General features: G+C 37.9%; 1 protein-coding gene and 1 long non-coding RNA gene across 2 annotated transcripts; both read right to left on the reverse strand.

Moving 5' to 3' along the window:
* Positions 1–5,475: 5,475 nt before the first annotated feature.
* LOC110860388 lies at positions 5,476–6,985 on the reverse strand. The gene is made up of 2 exons (XM_022109420.1): positions 6,908–6,985; positions 5,476–6,648 (listed from the first exon to the last, which is right to left on the reverse strand). Exons 1-2 carry the CDS (start codon positions 6,983–6,985, stop codon positions 5,476–5,478), a joined length of 1,251 nt encoding a protein of 416 aa, XP_021965112.1.
* Positions 6,986–21,526: 14,541 nt separating this feature from the next.
* LOC118439247 lies at positions 21,527–22,286 on the reverse strand. The gene is made up of 2 exons (XR_004837308.1): positions 21,737–22,286; positions 21,527–21,656 (listed from the first exon to the last, which is right to left on the reverse strand). It is a non-coding gene; the product is annotated as an uncharacterized LOC118439247 (long non-coding RNA).
* Between the last annotated feature and the right edge of the window lie 564 nt (positions 22,287–22,850).

Genomic DNA, 22,850 nt, shown 5'->3' on the forward strand with positions numbered 1-22,850 from the left:
TTGCCTATTTCCGAACTATTCATTCATTTTCATTTCCCACGGTGGCCCTATTCTGCCCGACCCCAACGTCCCCACGAATATTCGGCATTAAAAATTATTTGCCTTCGAAAGTCGTCTAACCTACTTTTTATTTTTACGTCGATAGCTTCAATTTAGCGAGGGTCATCTTAATTTGCAAGGTAAGGTTTCTCACGGTTAAGGATAAGCTTAGTAATAAGCCCAATGCTCCTTTGGGAAGTAGGTTACGCGAAACTCAGTTCTCGTTTTTGAATTTGTATCCCGTATTCCCAATAACATCTTATTATTGTGGTTTATGGCGTGAGCACCAGAGGTTGGAACCTGGTCTTATGACTAGATTACTGCAAAATCATCTCGATTAGATTTATCCATCTAGACTAAAAGTTATATATTTTTTTTGAAAACCCATGCTAAAGATAAACCATCAACAAAATTTTGTGTTTATTTGGGTTTACAAAATTTAAAGAACTAGCAAATCGGGTTTGGCAATATTGCAAAACCATCACCGGATACGGCTCGAAGAAGACGCTGTATCAATCCACCGATATAGGTATCTAGAAGTATGGCTTGGCTTAACTAGCTTGGTATATATGGTATCTGGGATAATATACGGTACAAAATGTGGTGCCGATCGCATGAGCAGCCAACTAAACACGCAAGGTGAATTTAAGGGTTTTAAAAAGCGAAAAGAAATAAATGTATTTTTAAATATATGAACTCTAGCATTCCCTGTATTGAAACGCTTCTATATTGTTCTTAATGTCACAGCTATTTAGTTAATTACTATTTAATTATTCAAAAGCGTAAGAAAACTCCAAGTTGATGGAAAGGTAGTTTTTATTCCTTTCGTAACAGTCTACTTCAACACATACAGGAGGTATTTTACACCACTTGAACCAATTTCCATCGCGTCGAAATCACCGAATTTGATTAAAAAATTGCAAATCAACTTTAGGGGGCAAAGATCACTCTGCATATTTTTTTATCATTATACCCAACCACACCCCCTTCGAAAATTTTGGAAGAAAATTAGGAAAAATGAGAAAGTTAATGTACACTCGAGACACGAAGAATTAGACCTTAGGTTGCATTTGACATTTCAATCCCCCATGAATACGAAAATTTTAATGCATCACAAGTTTCAAAATTCGAAAATTCGCGCATTTTTCACCTACACATAAATCATTAAAAAAGTCATGGTCCCAGTCATTTCACTTCTGACAACCTGATGCCAGATTTTTCTACTTGGGAAGAGCTTTATTTTCAGCTTTTGTTGCCAGAAGTGAAATGACTGGGACCATGACTTTTTTGAGGGCAAAGTTCCTGCGGGGGCCATCTTATATAGCAAGTGCCGTAGCAAACTTTTGGCCACAAATGCAGATTCAAATCGCCCCAAATTAAAGATTTATATGAAAAAATCATGATAACAGTAAAAGGTTATCATGTTTTTATTTGCCCAGAATTAATTTAATCCTGCAGGTCAAAGTGCGACACATACGGCACTGTCGTAAACACAGATTCTGGTGGTGGTGGGTACACGAGAATCCAAGATTCACGCTGAATATGGAAATTGGTATTCTGGTACACTTAGGAGGAAAGCTTGTGAGCCATATCATACTAAGGGGAGCTTGTGAGGGTGTCAATGACCGATCGGCTTGCAATTTTTACCACTGATAGTTCGACATGAGTGAACCTTAACCCTTGAAGGTTTTGACTCCATGGCCGTAAACGGCCGAGAAATATATTTCGAAAGTTTCAAATTTTCACCTCAAGAGATGCCATTCTATCTGAGCTCACTCAAGTTCTATGGGGAGGATGTTGTAATGCTTATAAGCATTGGAATTTTGAAATTGAGCCAGTCTTGCAACTCTTCGCCGATTTTCAAAATTCAAAATGTTTTGGAAACTTTAGGTCATGGGCTAAAATATATAATTTCAAATTTTTGAAATTTGACCTCATTCGCCTGCTACCAAGGTCACAAGGTCAAAAAGTCACCACATTTCCATGGTTCGTAAAAATTGGTTGTCATCAAATTTTATTGAAAATTTCGAAATTCGACAACTTGGGGAGTATCAAAATATGACCCGTGGGGCTTGTAAAAATTGTGGGTATGGCTGGGGGTGTGGAAAAAATAAATCAAGTTTAAATTACTGAATTTTACAGCTTGGGGGTCGAAAAATATAAAAATCCTTCTAGGGCCACACTCTCTGACGAGGTTTACATTAGCGGAATAGAGGAATGTTTTCATCCATCAACCAACCAACTAATATTGAAAGTTATGAATTCTTTAAATACCCACGAAGGGTAACCATGATATTAAGACGGATCATGGCCCACACAAGAATTGTGCAAATTACTCAATTTATATTTGAGAGCACTATGTTGTTTGAGTAATAAAGGGCCACTTTACATATATCCAAGCTTTTGAGATTTTCCTACAAATTATTGAAATGAATTTACTCAAATGGAATAAATTATTTGTGAATGGGGGTCTGAAAATTCAGCATTTAAAAATCCACCCCCTTGATGTGGACCGTTATATGAATTTTGATTTTGAATTTGAACAACCTCCTATGCGTGACATCATTCACAGGTGAGGGATAAATTATAGAAAAATGATAGTGAATAATTCAGCAAAAAACATTCCATCAAAAAATATTTAGATGTGGTTTTATTGCTAGAATATATTTTCGCACATGTCAGTCAAAATAATTAAGTTTTTATTTTATCATTATTCATGAACTTACAACCATCATTGTGGCTGTCGGAAAACGCGATTGTTTTAATCAATATAGAAAACCACAGTTGTTTGTGTATCAGAATGGAACCCGCAAAAGTCACCAAATCTTACAGAATTGAATGTCGTTAGTCTACCTGAGTACTCATCCACGTGCGAAAAATAAACAGCTGGAACAGTTGGAGGTTTCACTATACAAATTGCAGTGCCAGTATGCGACTCTAGTTCGAACAGAGTAAAATGCATCCCAAAATGAGTGCACACATGAAAACGGTGGTTCTCCAGCAATCTCACGCTCCGCCCTCCTCTCAATGTCTGTTGAACGCAGGGCCGTAGTACGGAGTGGTGACAGAATTTCATGTATTTATTATAAAAAAATAATTTAAATTGCCAGCACTACGGCACTAAGCGAGAAGTCTCATTTTTTTATCATTTCGCTCCAACATTTCCATGTGGCGGTTCAAAATTCAATTTAAGCATGCCAGCGTACACAACCTATGTGCACAATAAACTATAGCTTTCATTGTCACTTAGGTTGTTTTCGAATTAAGAAGCGAAGTCACTTAGGTTGTTTTCGAATCTAGATTCCAATGCACTTACGTCGTTTTAGAAGTAGTCCGACGATATGTAGTTTCAGCATAGTTCACAGCGCTGTCCCGTATGAAAATCGTGTCACATTATGCATAATGCTGCGTATGCGTTGTGCATAATGGTCTATGCAGAAAAAAATATGTATGATTGTGCATACAATTTCTGTCGGTTAGTTTGTGCATAATCGTCTGTGCATAATTATGCATAATTCGACATATTTTATGCATATACCACCCGGCATAAATTTTTTGTGCATAAAATCCAGCAAAATTTTGTGCATAAAATCCAGCCAATTTTGTGCATAAAGCTGGCTAAAATTTTCACCTGGGGTATTGAACCCACCTGTGCAGTATCATATAATTTCGTGAGTTGCGAAATTGTTTGCCTGATTTGTTTTCCCGATAAACTCACCCCCCATTGCCGCAAAATTTTTGGGACATCCCGAGAAGGTTTAGGGCTCCAGGTGCTGGATCATTCAATCGTAGTTTTATGTCTAGGTAGGGATCACATTGAATTGTAATTTTAAATGTAACGGTGAAGGGATTAATTGCTTTGCTGAAAGGTCTCATTTTACAGCCTGATTGTGTTTGATTAAGGTGTGAAAAATTTTCGCAATGCTGGAACCCCCTTCCTCGGTCCGCCAAACAACAATCACAATTTTTTTGCAGCAGAATTAAAATTTATATTAAAATAATTAGGTCAGCGTTGAAAGATTGGGACAAGCCATCATTCAATCATTATTTGCGAGACGGGTTGACCATGCTATTTTTGGATTGGATGAAATTACTCGAGGTAGGACATCCACTCTAGCGTATGTAGAGATTTGAATAATATTTGGCACGGACAATTGCGTCCGTGTGCTAAATATTATGGAATTCACTCAATTCACCGTCAATGTGTGTCAGGTTAATCGAAACAATGGAATCGTATGTAGTTGGAGATGCTCAGATTATGTTATGTATCACGTACCATTATAATTATTTAATAAATCACGCTACACATTTTGTTGGCTTACATATGTACATTCATGGGTTAATATCTTTTGTAATGCTGAGAAATAATACTCTAACTTAACTAAGCTATGATTCCAAGGGTTTGAGAGGGATAATTAAGTTTGCAATTTTTCATGTATGAGGTCAGTGAATTGAATGGTGAATAATGATGTGATAACTGTGCTAGTGTTTTTTGGTGGAATGATAACTTTGTGTGGATAATATGTGGTGGATTTATAAAATGAACAGGCAGGAGACAAGCTGAATAATTACTAATTTAAATTGAGATGTTTACTTGGTCAGAATTGCTTTAAATATTTTTACAAGAGAATTGTGTAGGTACATATGGGAAAAATAGCCAATTGAGAGAATAATGTTGACTGGTCGGTAGCTAAATCATGACTCCCCGAGAGAGAGCTCGGTCTCCTCGAATTACATATTGGTACAAGACAGGTGGAAAACATGTATGTAAAAATAATGACATGCATACATACACACTTTTCATATTCATGGTTAAACGTTATTAACACCGCCCACCTTGTAATACCTCGTCACAAAAAAATGAAACTGTGAATTATATTGAAAATTCAAAATTGAAAGTTGATTCGAAATGAAATTTGGGATCATAGTCATATAAGAAAAATATTAATCCGTGAAGTAGTGACAAGCTTGAAACCTCAGCCTAGCTGCAGTCGGATTCGAATGTTCTTGCATAACCGAACTGTTTAGGAGTTTAGTCCCACGCCGGAATATGGAACGACGAAGTCAAACATGCAGGTTCGGCGTTGGAGTCGTCTTGTAACTAGGAAAAACAATACAATCAGTTAAATGAAATTAAAAAAAAGATTACTTGTCATTGCATGGTAAAATTGGACTTAGTTTAACAACAGGGCGTTTCAACTCGGTTTTTGCTGTCTTTACGGTGACCACTCTGACCAAGGCGTCTGCGCCTGGATGGACTTCGGTGACTCGAGCTAGTCGCCACTTTGCTGGGGGAAGATCGTCGTCGTGAATAAGGACAAGATCGTCTATTTGTAGATTGTTCCGCTTTTTCGCCCACTTGAATCTTTTTTGTAGAGTCTGTAGATATTCATTTCGCCATCTCTTCCAGAAATGTTGGGTCATGTGTTGAACATGTTACCATCTCGATAGTTTATTGGTGTTGATATGAGTGACGTCCGGATCCGCGATGGAGTTAAGCGGCCGTCCGATGAGGAAATGACCTGGAGTTAAGGCCTGTAGGTCTCCTGGGTCTGGTGACATTGCGCAGAGAGGACGGGAATTTAGGATGGATTCCACTTGACATAATAAGGTTGCAAATTCTTCAAGGGTGAGATGTGCGTTGCCCATTACGCGACGAGTGTGGTACTTGACCGCTTTGACGCCGGACTCCCATAAGCCTCCGTGATGTGGTGATGAGGGGGCGTTCATGTGCCACGAGATACCTTGAGCTGCTGCTCCTTCCGCCACGTTTTCATTGAACTCAGTAAGGTAAAATCCTTCTAACTCCTTATCGGCTCCTTGGAAATTCGTGCCACAATCTGAATATATGTGACCTGGTACGCCTCGTCGTGCTGAGAACCGTCGGAGACACGCGAAGAATGCTTCTGTGGATGGATTAGTCACTGCCTCCTGATGAACTGCTTTTGTACTAAAGCATATAAAGATTGCAAAATATGATTTCATTGACCTTTGACCTCTTCCCTTAGCCTTGAGAATTGAGGATGGGCCTGCGTAGTCAACTCCAACATGTAGAAATGGGGGATTTGGAGTGACACGAGCAACAGGTAGATTTCCCATTAATTGTTGTGAAAGTTGGGCTCGATGTCTCCTGCAGATGACACATTTGCGAATGATTTGACGAATTGTGTTTCTTCCTCTGAGAATCCAAACTTGTTGTAGGAGGGTTGACCATGTAGCTTGAAATCCGCTGTGAAGATTCTTCAGGTGACAATCTCGAACGATGAGCGTTGTGAGATGATGATCATGGGGTCGAATCGCTTGGTGTTTTGCCTCCTCGTGTATTGGTGACCGTGATAATCTGCCGCCCACCCTGAGAGTTCCTTCTCCATCAAGAAATGGATTGAGTTGGTGAATGTTTCTTGTCTTGCAAACCGATTTGGAGTTTTGCGAATCGTTAATTTCCGCCGCAAAAGAGTCTCCTTGTACCGTTCGAATTAGTTGAGTCAAACTATTCTTTAGCTTGGATGGACTTATTGGACCAGTGAACTTTTTGGATGGGTATCGGGTATTTGCAATGAATCTTCTGACGTATGCAGAAACTCGAACGAGGTGCGAAAAACTGGATGCCTTTTCAATGAAAGATTAATCTGTTTTAACATGGTTTACTTGAACTTGCTTTTTCTCTTCAAGCTCAGGTACCTCCTCCCCCTGAATTACTTCTGTCTGAGGTAATTCAGGCTGATTTAGCCAACTTGGACCTGTCCACCAAATGTGATGGCTGGTTAACTCGGCTGCGAAAATTCCACGGGATGCGCAGTCGGCTGGATTATCTTCGCTCTTTACGTGTCGCGTCTGATGATGGAAACTGTTCCTGGATTTTCGCTACTCTGTTGGCGACGAAAGTTTTCCATCTTCCGGGAAATGATGCGATCCACCTTAGAACGAGTGTTGAGTCGGTCCACATTGTAACTGGGTGTTGCATTTTGCATGAGGTTTGCACCATTTCCATTAACTCTGTTAATAGTACTGCGCCACAGAGTTCGAGTCGAGGTAGCGAATGTTGCTTAACTGGAGCCACCCGAGTTTTTGAGGCAACTAAACTGACCTTGATGATCCCAGCTGCTGAGCCTGACTTGAGATATACAATTTGAATTCCTCTTGTCTGTCTGCAGGGTTTCGTTAATGCCAGTTTTAGGGGCCTAATGTCATGTCACTGACATTAAGTGACAATAACCGGCATTAAGTGACATTAAGTGACAAGTGACATTTAGCCAAAAATTGGGGGAAAATGAGAAGGAAATCAGTGCGGATCATGATTTTTATCCCAACCGGTTGAATTTAAGGCAAAATTTATTACAAAATTATAGTTTCTCATACATTAAAACACAATCTTAATTTTAAAGTTCAGGGGACCCAGGTTAGATATGTGGGTAATCTTTAATATAATTGGCTACTGATTTATTGGTATTGCATTGCGCTAGTGTCAATTTGTACCTGTGCCAATTATATACGCGAATACACCGGCTGGAATGAAAAATCTCACGATTTGCTTTAACTTCCATCTCACCTTCCCCAATTTATGACTTGATGTCACTTGTCACTTAATGCCACAAAATGTCAGGTGACAATAACAGGTTATTGTCACTTAATGTCAGTGACTTAATGTCACTTGTCAATGTCACCCGAAACCCTGTCTGTCTGTCTGTCCGTCTGTCTGTCTGTTCACGAGTTTTTTGCATCAATTGATGCTAATTAATTTGCCCCATGTGCAAATTAGTAGCACCATTGGTCTCGAACAGTCGGTAACACAAAATCGTGCCAAACAATTGAGAACATAGATGCAAAACACACCAAACGTGCATAAGAATCGAAAAAAATAACTAGAATTTTTACTTCGAATTTGTCACGATTTTATGTCAAAATTATGGATGCATTTTCCTCGTTTATTTTCCACCATTGATGGAAAATTATATCACAATTATGTGTATCTTTTGTCCGCCCATTCTGCACCATTAATGCAAAATTATGCCAAAATTGCGTGTCTATTTTATCTGCCAATTCTGCACCATTGGTGCAAAATTATGCTAAAATCATTATTACAGGGTGAGCTACTTCTAACGTTACAACGGTTTATTACACATTATTGCCAGATAAATATATATCTTTGGGGGAATCAATATTTTCGAGGGAGGGCACCCAAAAGAGTAATAAGTTGAAAAAACCCCCAGCGAGCTGGTCTCTTACATACATAATTTCAAATTAATAGGTGGCGTCAGGGTGAAACACATATGGAAAATAAATGTGTAATTCTTATCAAGAGCTAATCAGAGAAACCGATAAGGATAAAAAAATTGGTCGTTTACACGAAAAAAATATTGAGGCCACCCATTCATTCATATATCAGCTTTGTTACTCCAGCAAGGAGTAAATCGTAAACCCGGAATCGGGGAGGTGGGCAACTTGATCCTCTGCCGCGGCGGAGACCGGAATTCCCCACGATTTCATCAATTCGGAAATACTGCGTTGCACCACAGTTGAAAAAATAATGAGCCAGGTGTCACGCTTCTCATCATCGTTCCTTGGTAGTTCATCCCCCGGAAGGTCGCGATACCTCTGGAACACCTCTTTGTAAGCGGCCCATCCAAAAATTCGTTCCAATTGGTAATAGAAAATTAGACCGCGGTCAAAGTCCCTTTGAAAATTTGGGTAGTTAATTCCATCGGAGATATACTGAGTTATGTACCTCCGAAGGTTTTCAGGCAGTAAGATGTGGGGACGAGTGTCTGGCATGGGGTGACCCAAGAATTGGTTCATGACGTACATCGAGAATATGTTGCAGGTAACTTCCGCTGTTTAAATTATGGATCATGAAACATTTTTAATTGTTGATTTCCACAGCAATAAAGCCTACATTGTATTCGTTTCATGTATATGTACAGCCAAAGAGCTGGTGCTTTGTTTCCTTTAGTCAAAATACAGTTCTTTTTTGGCAGTTTTAAAATTTCTGCATTTGGAACTATAGCATACTGTATGTACACGTGATGCCGCTAGGTGGCGTCAGGTTGAAAACAAAACAGCACGAATAACTTGCAAAAACACAGGCAAAAAGGAATTCAGCCTTACATATGCTTTTACTTTTTATCGACTCTTTGAAATTTTATTTGAACTTACAAAGCAAGCTTGTTAGGGGATACACTCAGATTTCGATGGGAAAAATGTTAATTTATACAGGAACCAAAATCAGCATAGCCGTATTTTTAAATACATTTTCTTGTATGCTCGATTTTGACTGCGTGGCGTAATTGTCAAAATAATTATCAGCCAAGATCTAAGGTTTTCAAAACGCTATAGCTTTTTGAATTTTCCCACGATTTCAAAAAATCAAGAACACGTACGCTTAGAATTAGTCCCTCTGCAATGCAAAAATTTATCTTTACAAAATTTTGCAAATTCGAATTTTGTCGGGAGTTTACATATTTATAAAATCAAAAGTTGGATAAAATTCGAATTTGCAATTTTTTTTAAATGAATTTTTGCATTTTATATAAACTAATTCTAAGGATACATGTTCTTGATTTTTTTAATCGCGCGAAAATTTAAAGAGTTTCAGCGTCTAGGAAACCTTAGGTTTTGGCTGAAAATTTTGCCACGCGTTTAAAATCGCGCATTCAGAAAAATGCAAAATGGTCAGCTTATTTGTGTTCCTGAACAAATTATCTGAATGCAGCCGCCAGCAACCTTGCATTGTTTGACAAGTGTACATACTTCCGCCTTCAAAGGTCCACTCGTCCCATTGATGGTTGTGCCCCAATTCATGAAAGAAACCCCAGTTGTCGCCCACATTTTGGCTATCTGCTGGAACGGAAAGGACCACACGTTCGCCGACAAATTCTGACCAAGGAGCACCAAAATATCTAAAATATAGAGGTAATATGAAAAATAGATAATTTATAGAAGTGAAATAAGGATTTCCAGTGCTAAGCCTAATTTTAGATAATGGGCAATAAGTGGGGGAAAAGACAGTGGCAGTATTTAGCGTCCATTAAAATCAGCGGGAAATTAGGAGATATCAAATAATTTGATGAAACGTTATAATTTTGTACATCTTTTAAATCGGTGGATTTTACAGTTCATGACGAAATGGTTTTAAGGCTAAACCGTGTCCAACAAAACAAGAACATCACCAGGGTATGCTACCCTAGGGTTTTTGGGGGTATTGGCTTTTTGCGGGTTTTGGTGGGTTTTGGGGTAGCAAATATGAGCAATACCCACGGGTATCGGGGTAGTCGGGGTTTTTAAATTTATTGAAGGGCACAATACATGACAACAGAACGACGCTTCTAAAAGTTAATTAGCTCTTAAAATACAATCAATAAGCTGTTTTGTGCAAAATTACTGAAAAATCAGATTCTTGTCACTGCTTTGAATTCTTGAATACATGGGATATTGACTCAGTTTGCCCCTAAAATCCCGACTACCCCGACTACCCGCAAAACCCAGGTGAAACCCGTGGGTTTGGGTTTTCAATAGCAAAACCCCGTGGTTTTCCTTACCCTGTATATCACTACTACAGCCGAAAGGAGCAAGGGTTGTTTAACTTCTAAAGCTTTTAACCCCAAATTGGAATAATCTGCGATAAGCAATACAAACCTTAACCGGGCATTCTACTTTAAATAGCCATCTTGGAATAATGGGATTAGTTGACGAGGACACTTGCCTATGCGGCCGAGGCCCTGAGACTGTATTTCATTTTCTTCGATCCTGTGACAAGTACTGTACCCTAAGGTTAGAACTATTTTGGAGGCACGATGTGCCACCAGAGCAAATTGTGACTATGTCTCTGCCCGATCTAATTCAATTTATAATCAGATCAGGGCGGTTTGCAGGTCAAGTTACAGTATGTAACGAAATTAATCATAGGGTGCGCATGAGTCCCACTCTTTCGGTAATGACTCATGCTCGCTTTCAAATTTCGACATGATTCTTTTACCATTTGTTCATCAAGTATCTGTCCGCATATGTGCAAAATTTCAGACAAATTGGACTAAATTTAATTAGTTCACGTAAAATTGAATTTAAAAAAATGAAAATTTGACGCAACAAAATTAATCATAGGGTTTAATTTGCTGCAAAGTTGCATTCAATATTTATCCTACGTGAAAAATTGCAACCTTCTCGTTAATACCGATTCAACAGAAGATATTTCTGCAGTTATTAATGCATTTTCAAATAAAAAATATAAAAGATGGCTAAATGCCATGAAATCTGCGTCGAGAAGAGAAAGCGAGTTGTTGCTCTTCACAAGGAGGGGGTTGGTTACATCAAAATCGAAATAAAAGTTGACATCTCATTGTCAACAACACTATCAATCATCAAAAAGTGAAAATCTGCCGGAAACGTGTTGAAACGGTGCGGACAAGATCGAAAACCCAAGACAAATCCTAGGCAGGATGCTGTGATTATGTGGAAAGTACGAGTAAACCCGGGGCTGTCAGCACCAAAAATTGAATCTCATATCCAAAATGAGTCCGGTATTGTGGTTCACACTCAGATGCACCGACTTAAGTTCAAAACTGTAGGATTATCTGGAGGTTTGCCAAAATGAAGCTGTGGCTCTCGCAGAAGAATTATAAAAAACGGCTGTCTTAGGGAAGGAGAAATTTGGATGGTCAACTGATGACCGGAAGAAAGTACTGTTTCCGAATTTGACCGGAATCCTACTCTACGGTACGGATGGAGTCGTCGGAGTACGATGAGAACCCAAGAATGGTTTGAAAAGTCGAAATATCCAGCCAACTGTGAAACACAGTGGACGCAGGCAAAAACTTCCTTTCGACAACTCAGGGACTCAGCTCCCAGATTTTGTTTTCTGCAGTTAGGGTCATGGTATGGGGCAACAAATCTTAGAATGACGTCGGCACGTCGGACCTTATCGCTGGTGTCCTGAAAAAGGAGGTCTAATTGAATCCATTGAAGCGAAACCTGGGTCCTTCAGCCACAAAACTTCGCAGGGGTCCGCGTTTCACCTTCCAGGAAGATGAAAACCCAAAGCATACCACCAGAATCATTCCGAAATGGCTCAGGGACAACAGGACAGATGTTTTTCAGTCGGTTGCACAATCTCCCGATCTCAACCAGATCGATCACTTATGGGCACATTTGAAAAATCAGATGGCTGAACGGAAACATACAAATGTGTGGCTCTCAAAGACATTATCACAGATGAAAGGGGGAAAATTGACCGGAATGTTACCAAATGGATTGCCCAGTCAACGCCAAGAAGAATCCAGGTCGTAATTGCAGCTAAAGAAGCATATGCAAAATATTAAGTTATTAAATTAAACCCTATGATTAATTTTGTTGCGTCAAATTTTCATTTTTTTAAATTCAATTTTACGTGAACTAATTAAATTTAGTCCAATTTGTCTGAAATTTTGCACATATGCGGACAGATACTTGATGAACAAATGCTAAAAGAATCATGTCGAAATTTGAAAGCGAGCATGAGTCATTACCGAAAGAGTGGGACTCATGCGCACCCTATGATTAATTTCGTTACATACTGTAGATCTGTAAGTCGTGGGAGTCATAACTCAGCACAATATAGCGGTGTATACTGGGAGGCTGCAATAAGTCCTTAGTGCTTGCGCAGCTGACGGTCCGGTCTAACTATGGCAGGATTGTCACCCCACCGATACATACATACATCACTACCATTTGCGTGATTAATTCCAAGGTCACCGTTAAGAAATATTGTAGAAATACTTTAGAAGTAAAAAGGCCTGTACAGGCCTTCTTACTCCATGCTGTCGGTTTTTGTATGTTTGAACGGTGTCTTTGGAATTACTCGAGCAAATAGTAGTGATGTACTCGTGTTTGTTGGACACGGTGTAGCATAAAATCATAGGGCAAAATATTGCATTAGCGAATCCAGCTACGGGAAATTTTGCATTCTAATTAATAGAATTCTCGAGAATATAAATGTCAAAATTTACGGGAAAAACTCGTTTTTCAAAATTTCGAACAATAAAATATACCGAATAGTGTCTCTCCACTCTTGAACAGACGTTGTCCCCTTGAAAAACGAGGGGCTGACTACTCCCCCTGTCACGGTTACATTCAAAATTTGAATAGCCTCGTCCGAGACGACGTTTGAAATGTAGATCAATCCACCAAAAGGACTCGATATAGCAGTTGAGGCACCAGAAATTCTACAGCAAAAATATTTTAATCGTCCCAGAGAGATCTTTCTATTTACAAGGTTAGTAACGGAAATATTTGGTTCATTACCACCGAAATTTATTAAGTTGACAATACTTAAAGGTTAACAAAGCTAAGCCGGTTCATCTGGCTAACAAGGTTTCTAGTTTACTCTTGAGAAGAAACTAATCCACAAACTAAATTCAAATTTGTTACTTTTTAGAAAAAAAAATCAAATTTCCGATTGTTCTCAAACAGTGGGTAAGAAAGCAGTTGTAAAGTTTAGTGTCATTGACAGACATTGCTACTTTCTGGTTAATTTTTAACACTAACACGATCACTCAATGCCGTCCCTTCTGATAAAAGTCATAACAATTAACAAAACATGGACTCTGTAGTACCACCTTAACAAATTCCTCATTTTAATGACCAAACCTTATAAGAAGTTACCTTTTAACGATTACAATCATTGGGTACCTAACCCATTCCGTCTTATCGCTTAAGTCATCCCTATGGCAACCAATGCGTACCGTGAAAGCCGATATATTTGAAGTCGCCGATAACCCTACTGTTACAAGGGTGCCTGGAGGAGCATAACTTCCCGTACTGTACCAGTGAGAGCTGTATCCCTCAACTGCTTGAAGGTTAGGTTCAGGCTTCTCGAATTTGCCCCATGGGCCATCCTCCCCATGAAGTTTAAGTCCCGTACGAAATTGTCGATATGGAATTGAAATTTCTGCCACGGTTTGTACTCTCACAGTTGAATTTACCGCTCCAGGAAATATGGCGCTTGACGGGTGTGCCGTAACTTCCTGAGCATCGAAAACATAAGCCCACATAGAAAATTCTGTATCAACCTGAAATTTATTGTACGGCGTCCATGCCACGGGATTTTCTTTACTGGGAATAATGGCTGTCAAGTTGGATATGGCATTTTTTAAGGCTGCTAATTCGCCGATGCGATCATGTGGGAGGTGTTGAATTGTGTTCTTGATTATCCCACCTAGTTGGTTGTAGCTTCCAGGGAACTCGACTTCCGGATTGGTTAGAATAGTGAGGACGTTTTGAATCACAAGATCACTATGCGTGTCAACCAGTAAGGCAGTGGATGTATTAAGGTTGCCATTGGGTGATGTGGCGAATGCATATTGGGACAACCAAATCATTCCGGCGTCACGGGTTAGTCTGTTTCCGTAAAAGTCCCAATTGACATCTGCAATCCAGGAGGTCATCGCTGTCACCAGGGAGCCACCTTCACTGACATATTGCTTTATAATATCGATGAGGTTATCTTCTAGGGTATATTGCCACATGTTTTGCATGATTAGGACGTTGAATTGTTTCAACACGGCTAGGTTACTTAGACTAGAGAATGGCAAAATTTGGGAGTCGTACTGCGTGTAGTTGTTCAAGAAGTTGTTCAAATTGATGGCACCAGAGTATCCTGATGATAAATACAACATATTAGTCAAGGCTCAATTTGACGCAGTTATTTATTTACTTTATGAACTTTTCTAAATGTTTCGGGGCCAACCCACCACATGTACGGAATAATGGCAACGATGAGTGACTTTTGGGAACTTGGGTGGTACACTTCTAATAAATTAAGGCATATTCCCAGAATTTTTTGGGGCATTTTGAGGTAAGTGGGTGAATAGGTGGCGCTAAGTTATTGCAAATTTAGTGGTCCCGCACTTTTTTTTATTAGGTGCCATAAAGTATTCGCAATAAACAAAACAGGGACACTTTTAGATAATTATCTTACCTTGAAGAACTGCAGCCTTTCGACCAGTTACATCACTCGAGGTCCAATTACATGCCCAATTTATGGAATTTATGAGGAATCTATCCGAATCGACTAGCCCTGGTCGGACACTTAGTAAGCTATCGTGTGACGCCGTTATGACTCTACCCGCTCCGTAACGTGATGCGGCGGCGATAGGAAACATCTGTCCATTATCGGTGCCCGATACTATTGGGAAGGAATTGTTGCCAAAAACAACCATTACGCCAGGCACGCATCCGTTGCAATAGATTTCGTTAACTCCATCAAGGATTAGTTGCAAGTCTGCATCTGATAATTATAAGAAAATTAGCTGCTATTTGTATTACAGGCTAAATGGGCGGTTGCAGAAAAATTAAAATAATGGCAATGTAAGTAGCCGCTTAGATTTATGGGCATCACTAAAGCGGCAGTTGATCAACTACATACAAATTTCTCAAGTACCTGATGCAACTGCAAGGCGTAAAAATACGCTAAGAACAAGGACCAGCAACATTTTTGATTAGCCTCCCTGCTACTATTAAGTGGTGATTTAATTGGTATGGGGAACAATTGGTCAGTTTTCTCGATTTTATTAGCAGATCCTATATATAGAATAACTGTTATCTACAATAGTTCTGATAGTCTGGGATGGGTCAATTGGAGTGATTTATATAATTCATCAGCCCACCTTGGGTTTCCCGTAAAAGCTGAACATAATCACTCATTAAGTCAGGTATGTTGGTCGGTTAAATTGCGAGAAAAAGTTGAATCGCTTTAAATCTTTGTTTGAAGTCAGAGCTAGTAAAACCGGACTAGCGTATGTGGCAAACAAAAGGAAAGGCTTATGCAAAAGAAATATTTGCACATATCTTGAAATGTTTTTGTTAAATAAATTTTATGTCAGATGCCAAGTTGGGAGATAGGTACATGTGAAAGGTATTTCATGACTGTCGCGTCGAATCACCTTAACAAAGAACATTTGGTTCATTTTTTTGTATGTCTCCCTTGGATGGTGGACTCTCCTTGGTCAAATTTTCGATTCCCATTATCGTCTTATATAAAAATACATATAAATTAAATTTTTGTACAAAGGGTCAATAAGACCTTGCTACATCTATGGGTTTGAATTGCGAACGTATAAAATGTCTATGGCGCGTAAACTAATAAAAATCAAAGCGCCCAAAGTTCTTCCTCCCCTCAGCATAACTCTTATACCGTTACAAACTGGATAATCGTGATTATGTAAGTTAAAGGTGCGTGTACAGGTGGGATTAAGGTTATAAAACATAATGTTTTGTATAACAAAAATGAACAGATAAAAGTTGCGAATTTGTAATTTACCATCGAATTACAAAAATTTATCCGGCACGTTTATCCCACCTGTACACGCGCCTTAACGTGTAAAAATAACAAATTACACAATTTGTTGGTCATGTAATTGATTGGTGAGGTTGACATGCAAAAATCCCTCGCAAGGTTAAAATGATTGATTGTAATGTTACATAAACTGCAGACGGGAATTCGCCAGAGCTTGGAAATTAAACTATTTTGTTAACTAGATTACTTTTTCTAAAATCTGAATTAAATTTTGGGATTGGGATTAAGCTCAAACCAAGATTGAATTAATTTGAGATAAAATTTTCTTATGAGAAAGCACGATTAATGGATTAAGATTGATTAATTTCGTGATTAAGGATTACAATTTTTGAAGTGGATAGTAATAATACCAATTTTTACTGACAACGTAAGAATAAATTTAATTTATTCTAGTAGTTAACTTTTAACACAATCTGGTTCAATAATTAGTAAATTAGTAGGATAGGCTAGCTCAATGGTGATTACGTCGTAGCTGAACGCTTTTTGGGCAGGAGGTAACAATAAGAAGTGTTGAACTTATGTTGACTTGATTTTTGCCGGATACTTTTTCACCGACCTTATGCTTTCAATATCAGCCATTAAATATAAACCGCAACTCATTTTTTGAAACCGTGCTAATTTGGGAAATATTACTATTTAAAAAAATATTGGAAAATGTTAAAGACAATGTGTACAAGGAGTACAGTCTTTACTGAAAACCAGTAGACAAAAATCGCCTTACCCCAAGATGGGAGAAGTTAATCCCAAAAAGTAATCCCGATCGTGATTAAAGGATTAAAATTCTGAAACTTCTAAGGATTAAGGATTAGTTATTTTTCTAAGAATTGATGGATCAAGGATTAGGGATTAATTTTAAAATAAAAAGTTCTCCAATCCTTAATCCCGATTAATCCAAGCTCTGTAATTCTCTATGTTGCGTAAATAATTTTTATCATTAACATTGACATATTTGTGTTGCAATGTACGATTCCCTACTCAAAACATAATTATGTAAACTAACAATTTGCAGGACACCAATTACGCACTTACTAAAGAACCTAGAAAAAAGATTTCAATTTGGTTAGAAATATTTTTAAACGGCGCAAGTCATTTCTTCGGATCTATATAATTGACTAGAATATGCTATTGCGTTAAAGATGTAAAATTCACCTTGATGAGAAATGTACATAATTTCTAAAAATATAAAAGTGTAGCGGACAATTGTGGGTAAATTTTGCACTTTATTAGTTTCTATTTAGATAGACCATTATATAAGCATATAAAATTAGCGGTGGAAATATTTTGCAGATAATTTTATGGGTTAATTTCCATGCCACAATTTCGCGCAAATTGGTGCATAAAGAGTGCTGTGCACGTGGTACATAGAGTTTTAGAACTAATCTACATTGAAATTCCATATACGAAAAAATAAAAAAAATATTCAGCTTTTTTACCACACCCCTTTTGGTAGATAAGGTATGATGCCCTTTTTCTTACACCTTAATAAATTTGCCCAATCCTCTTAAACCATAATAAAAATCTCACGTTGCCCCATCTATTTTAAGGATTGCATCATTTTTAGATAGACATTTTCTCAAAAATCTCAAAATGCCCCAAATTTGGGGCAAAGTGAGAAAATGTCTTAGAATTGTCTGAAACGTGTAAAAATTCAATACAAAATTTTCCCGTCATTTCATGTTGACAATTTTTTTTATTTTCGTCACCTGGATTTTGCCCAAATTCGTGTTATGTTTTCCCAAAAAGTGTGTCTGGGATTTGGCCAAATGTTTGGTCATTACATACACCCATGACCCTAGTTTATGGCGCATGGGTCGTTGCCTGCGCCTTTTTCGATTTAGGAATTTGCCGCCCATTTGAAGTTGTCGAGTTTTGCAATTTTTGGGAACCGTCATCTGACGCAAGTTTGCCTTAAATTATTAATACAACTACAACTCCGGATGGGACAAGGGTCACATTATTATACAGTCTTATGGGCGTAGTTTACGAGAAACAGGTCAGTTATTGCAACTTATTACTCTAGAAGATGTAGCTTCTCTCCAAAATGCTCCACCAATCATCGTTTTCGTCAGCTGGATTTTGCCCAACTTTGCGTGATGTTTTTCCAAAAAGTGTGTCTGGGAATTGGCCGAACGTTGCGTCATTAGACACACCCATAAGGGTAGTTTATGACCTATGTGTCGTTGCCTGCGCCTTTTTCGATTTAACAATTTGCCAGCCATTTTAAATTGTCAAATCATCCGTTTTTGGCAAAAATTCTGTTTCTTCGCCACGTTTTATTTTTTCCCGCGAGAACAATAGGAGTTAGAGGGGCATGTATAATAGCTTTTTTTAATCAGCATTAAATTCTCTTCAAAGTGGGTGTAGTTTTGGGGGCAATTTGAGACTTTTTTTAAATTTCATAAAAACCCCCCCCACACCACACCCCTTTTCAAAAACCACAATAACCTATACTTGTTATGCTCCCCCACCCACATGGGTCCATTCTAGACCTTAAAATAATTTATTCGCTTTTTTTCCCGAAAATCATACTGTGCTTCCCCCGCACTGGATATATTGAGCATCATCATTTACGTTTGGGGTATAGCAAACAGGATGAGTTGCAGCGAATTCGATAGTACGTCAATGATAACAACAGAAGATAAAACTTCCAAAAATAAAAGTAAGTTATGTAACAAGATTATGTAAGAACCGTGAACGTATGTATGTATATGCATACATTGTCGAATATACTACACTATAAAAAAAATTTAACGAATCAACACCGCCGGTGTCAATATATATGACTTAACCGCCTTGGTTACAATTTTGATTGCGATTGGAGACGATATTGATTCCATTATTATGAATTATGATAAACAACCGAAAATATAATCGATCCGAGCACTGTCCACGATCATGTTGTACGACGTGTGTAGTACTATGTAACTAGTGAAACTCGCGAGGTGTGGGTTGCGTGAAACAAAGTTATGCATGTATTTGGAAGCTAGTTGAATTGAATTTGAATTGTTCTCGAGTCTCGACTATCCAATTATGAATTTGTCATCAATCTTGATTATTTCAACATCGTAAGATAAATTAAGTCGTCCACACGGTCACCATGTCGACGTACGTCAAAAGCATGTTGATTTTTGAAATCTTCGCCCTCGCCTAAAAATATGTCTAAGACCGTTGAAACAAAAATTTCGACATGTAACACCATTGACCTTATTAACGTGGCGCCGTGACCTTGGTCAACCTTTAACCAAGTCTCACTCCGTTCGAGAGTTATCGAACCAACAGGCGGGCGGCGTTGGTCAAAAGGTAACGGCGGCACTTAATAAGGACAATAGTGAATCATGTCGAAATTGTTGTTTCAAAGGTTTTAGATATATTTGGGGGTGGGGATTTCAAAAATCGACATGCTTTTGACGGGTTGGTTAGGTTAGGTTAGTATTTATTTTTATGTATATATATTTTTAGACATGATATTTTATGGATACATTTCTGAGTATTGATAGTGACCCGTGTGAAAGGTGTGTGCCTCATAAGTCATTACTCTAAATCGTGGAATTAGACGAATGCATATCCATATTTTTAATAATCGCCGGACTTGTGATTCACAAGTTGTGAACAATCAACCCTAATTTGGAAATAATTCGAGCTTTAATTTATGTGAGATTTAGGTCTATTTTATTAATCGGAATATAATTTCAAGCATTCCTTCCTTCGGAGAAGAACAAATTATTCAGATTTACGTATCATTATTATGCGGGAATGATTTGATATATTGCGTACATAAGTAAAAAAATCATGCGATCTTATTTAACCATGTTCAGACATTTATACTCATGAATACGTGCTGGTCCTGCTCGTTATTAGGCCCCGTTTAAATGCTACTGTTTACGTTTATTAGTTTGATCTACGAAAATAATCTAACAAATGTGTTACGTAATGAATTACATGAGTGTCGTATTATAAGTAATAACTTAGTCATAATTAAGTTCCAATTTTCCAGCTATGTCGTTAGACGACAATCTAGATTTTACCATTTTTACCAATGAGATTACCAAATAATGTAGACGACAATGTAATTGTAATGCAATTGTGACACCGTTGGATACAGTAAAGGTTCCCCAAGCAATCTGCGGCACATGCGGACTCCGCTGTCCGACAATGAACGATCTTATCAAACAAAATCTACACATCCACCCTTTCTCTTCTTTAGTTGAAGAACACGGGCTGATTTTTGACTCACTTCTACCAACTTCTGATCCTGTCCATATGGAATGAGTAGAAGAATCAGGGTTTCGTTTTTCCCGTCCAAAACTATTTTTTCCCACGGCAGGTGGGAAAAAGTGGGAAAAACCGGGAAAAATGGTATTTACCGTCCAAAACGGGAAAAATGGCGGCCCATGTGTTTAGTAACGGGGAAAGCTAACTTCTTTAATACTCAATATTTTCGGAATTCGACTTCATATTCGTCATCTCCATCAAATTCTGAAAATTTTGGTATATAATACGGCCACTTTTGAACAGTTTTGAACAGTTTTGAACTTTTTCCCCATTTTTCCATATGAATACATACTAATTTTAAAGATTGCTCGATTTTAACCGTGTTACCCACTTATTTGCTCAGAATTTCATGGAGAATACGAATATGAACTCAGATTTTGAAAATATTAAGTTTTAAAGAAAGTTTGTTTCGGATCGCCCCAAAAGCACAGTATTTCCCATTTCTTCCATTTTTCCCATTTCCCACCTATTTTGGGTGGATGGTAAAAATGCCTTTTTCCCACTTTTTCCCACTGCCCTGGTCAATCTGGTTTTTACCAATCGAAACCCTGAGAAGAATTGTTGCAGTTACTGATTAATCAGAATGGTCAAAATGGCCAATAATGGTTAAAATACAGTTAGTCCCAACAACAGAAATTTAAATAACCAAATCAAATTTTATGCCGATAAAATATGATATTTTAAATATCTAACACGCAGGACATGCAGGTCGTCATTACGGTCGAGGCATTAGATACAATTAAGCCCATTTTTACATGCAATGCTTATTTAGAGTGCTCACCGACCCCATTCACAATGGGTATCATAAAACCAGTGTTTTGACGTACCATTTTTCCCAGCCCGGTGACAGGATCCCGAGTGCGTAATTCAAATTTAAAGACCACACCATTATTGTAATTCTAGCAAATAATTCAATTTTTATTGTTAAGAATTAGATTGGAAAGTTACACTGCTTAAAACTTGGAGAACGGGGCTTATCATAAAAACATTGTCCGGGTTAGCATATCTATCGTACGACTGCCTGGAATTTGTAAAAACAACTATTTATAATTTCGAAAATTAGCCTTATCATGTATCTGTTTTATTACTTTATTCGCTCACCGTAGTCCTTCCGGTTCCTTAAAAGTTGACCCATTCCTCGAAAGACAATTTGTTGTCGTTGTCAAAATCCCACTGGTCCAACTTTTCTTGTACATCGTAACCATTGAACTTGTATCCAGAAAAAGTTTCAAATAATTTGCCAGCCTCAGCAGCAACAATGAGTTCCTCGACATCCAAGAAGCCATCCTTATTCGTGTCAAAGAGCTCAAGTGATTCTTTTTTTGCTTGTTTCTGTTCCTCAAGGAAATCAGTGATGGCTTCGTAAAGGTTATTATTAAAAGGTGTAGGTTTCTCATCGTCCTGTTGGCTTGATTTCTCTAGTTGAGAAATTAAAATGACAATTATCGAACACATAGCAAGTTTGAACATTGTGGGTATTTTAAAAAAATCGTAAACAACACAGTCTGATGGATTGAAGTTCACTGGAATGAAAAAAGCAACGAATGACTTTTAAGGAGATTAAGCAAGGATTACCGAAACCAGAAAAGTTTAGACTAATTGCTTTTTAATTTGGGAAGTAAAATCTATTTACACACTCAATAGAATACTAAGTATAACTAAGTACGACTAACTCCTAAGTTCGGATATCGTATTAAATTAACCTTGGTCTTTGTGGTCATAAATTATGACTCATAATACAGCTATTTTTACACGGGGAAAACCATTTATTTCTTTGCACAATGTGTTTGCTATGTCATACCAGTGCTACTTAATTTTGTTAAATAAGCAAAACGAGGCAAACCACAAATTTTTCGTTAAATGGTCTCCCAACTGTATTAAACTAGATTTATTATGTTTCCAAATAATATTCAGTAAGCACAACCAATTTAGCCTGCTAGATGAAACCACAGGAATATCGGTATGCAGTAAATGCCTTAATTACGTACATACTAAACTAGGAAGCTAAAACACACACGTATTTATTTATCTACGTAAATAAGTACAGCATATTAATTATTTTCTTATACCGTTTTATATCTAAAGAGAGATAATGTAATTATTTGTATTGATTTGTTTAACCTGCACTTGTTCCTACCTTGAATGAAAAGATGAAAATGTTAAACCATAATTTTGCAGTCATTCTTTCTCTGAATTTCTTTCATACATGTACTAC

The sequence above is a fragment of the Folsomia candida genome, unplaced genomic scaffold, assembly GCF_002217175.1.
Source record: "Folsomia candida strain VU population unplaced genomic scaffold, ASM221717v1 Fcan01_Sc032, whole genome shotgun sequence".
NCBI classification, from domain to species: Eukaryota; Metazoa; Arthropoda; class Collembola; order Entomobryomorpha; family Isotomidae; genus Folsomia; species Folsomia candida.

Excerpts from the sequence above, each read along its gene's own strand:
- LOC110860388 (XM_022109420.1), bottom strand. The coding sequence starts at position 6,985 with ATGTGGACCGACTCAACACTCGTTCTAAGGTGGATCGCATCATTTCCC. Across the intron at positions 6,649-6,907 it reads AAACTTTCGTCGCCAACAGA|GCATCCAGTTTTTCGCACCT; the intron begins GTAGCGAAAATC and ends TTCATTGAAAAG.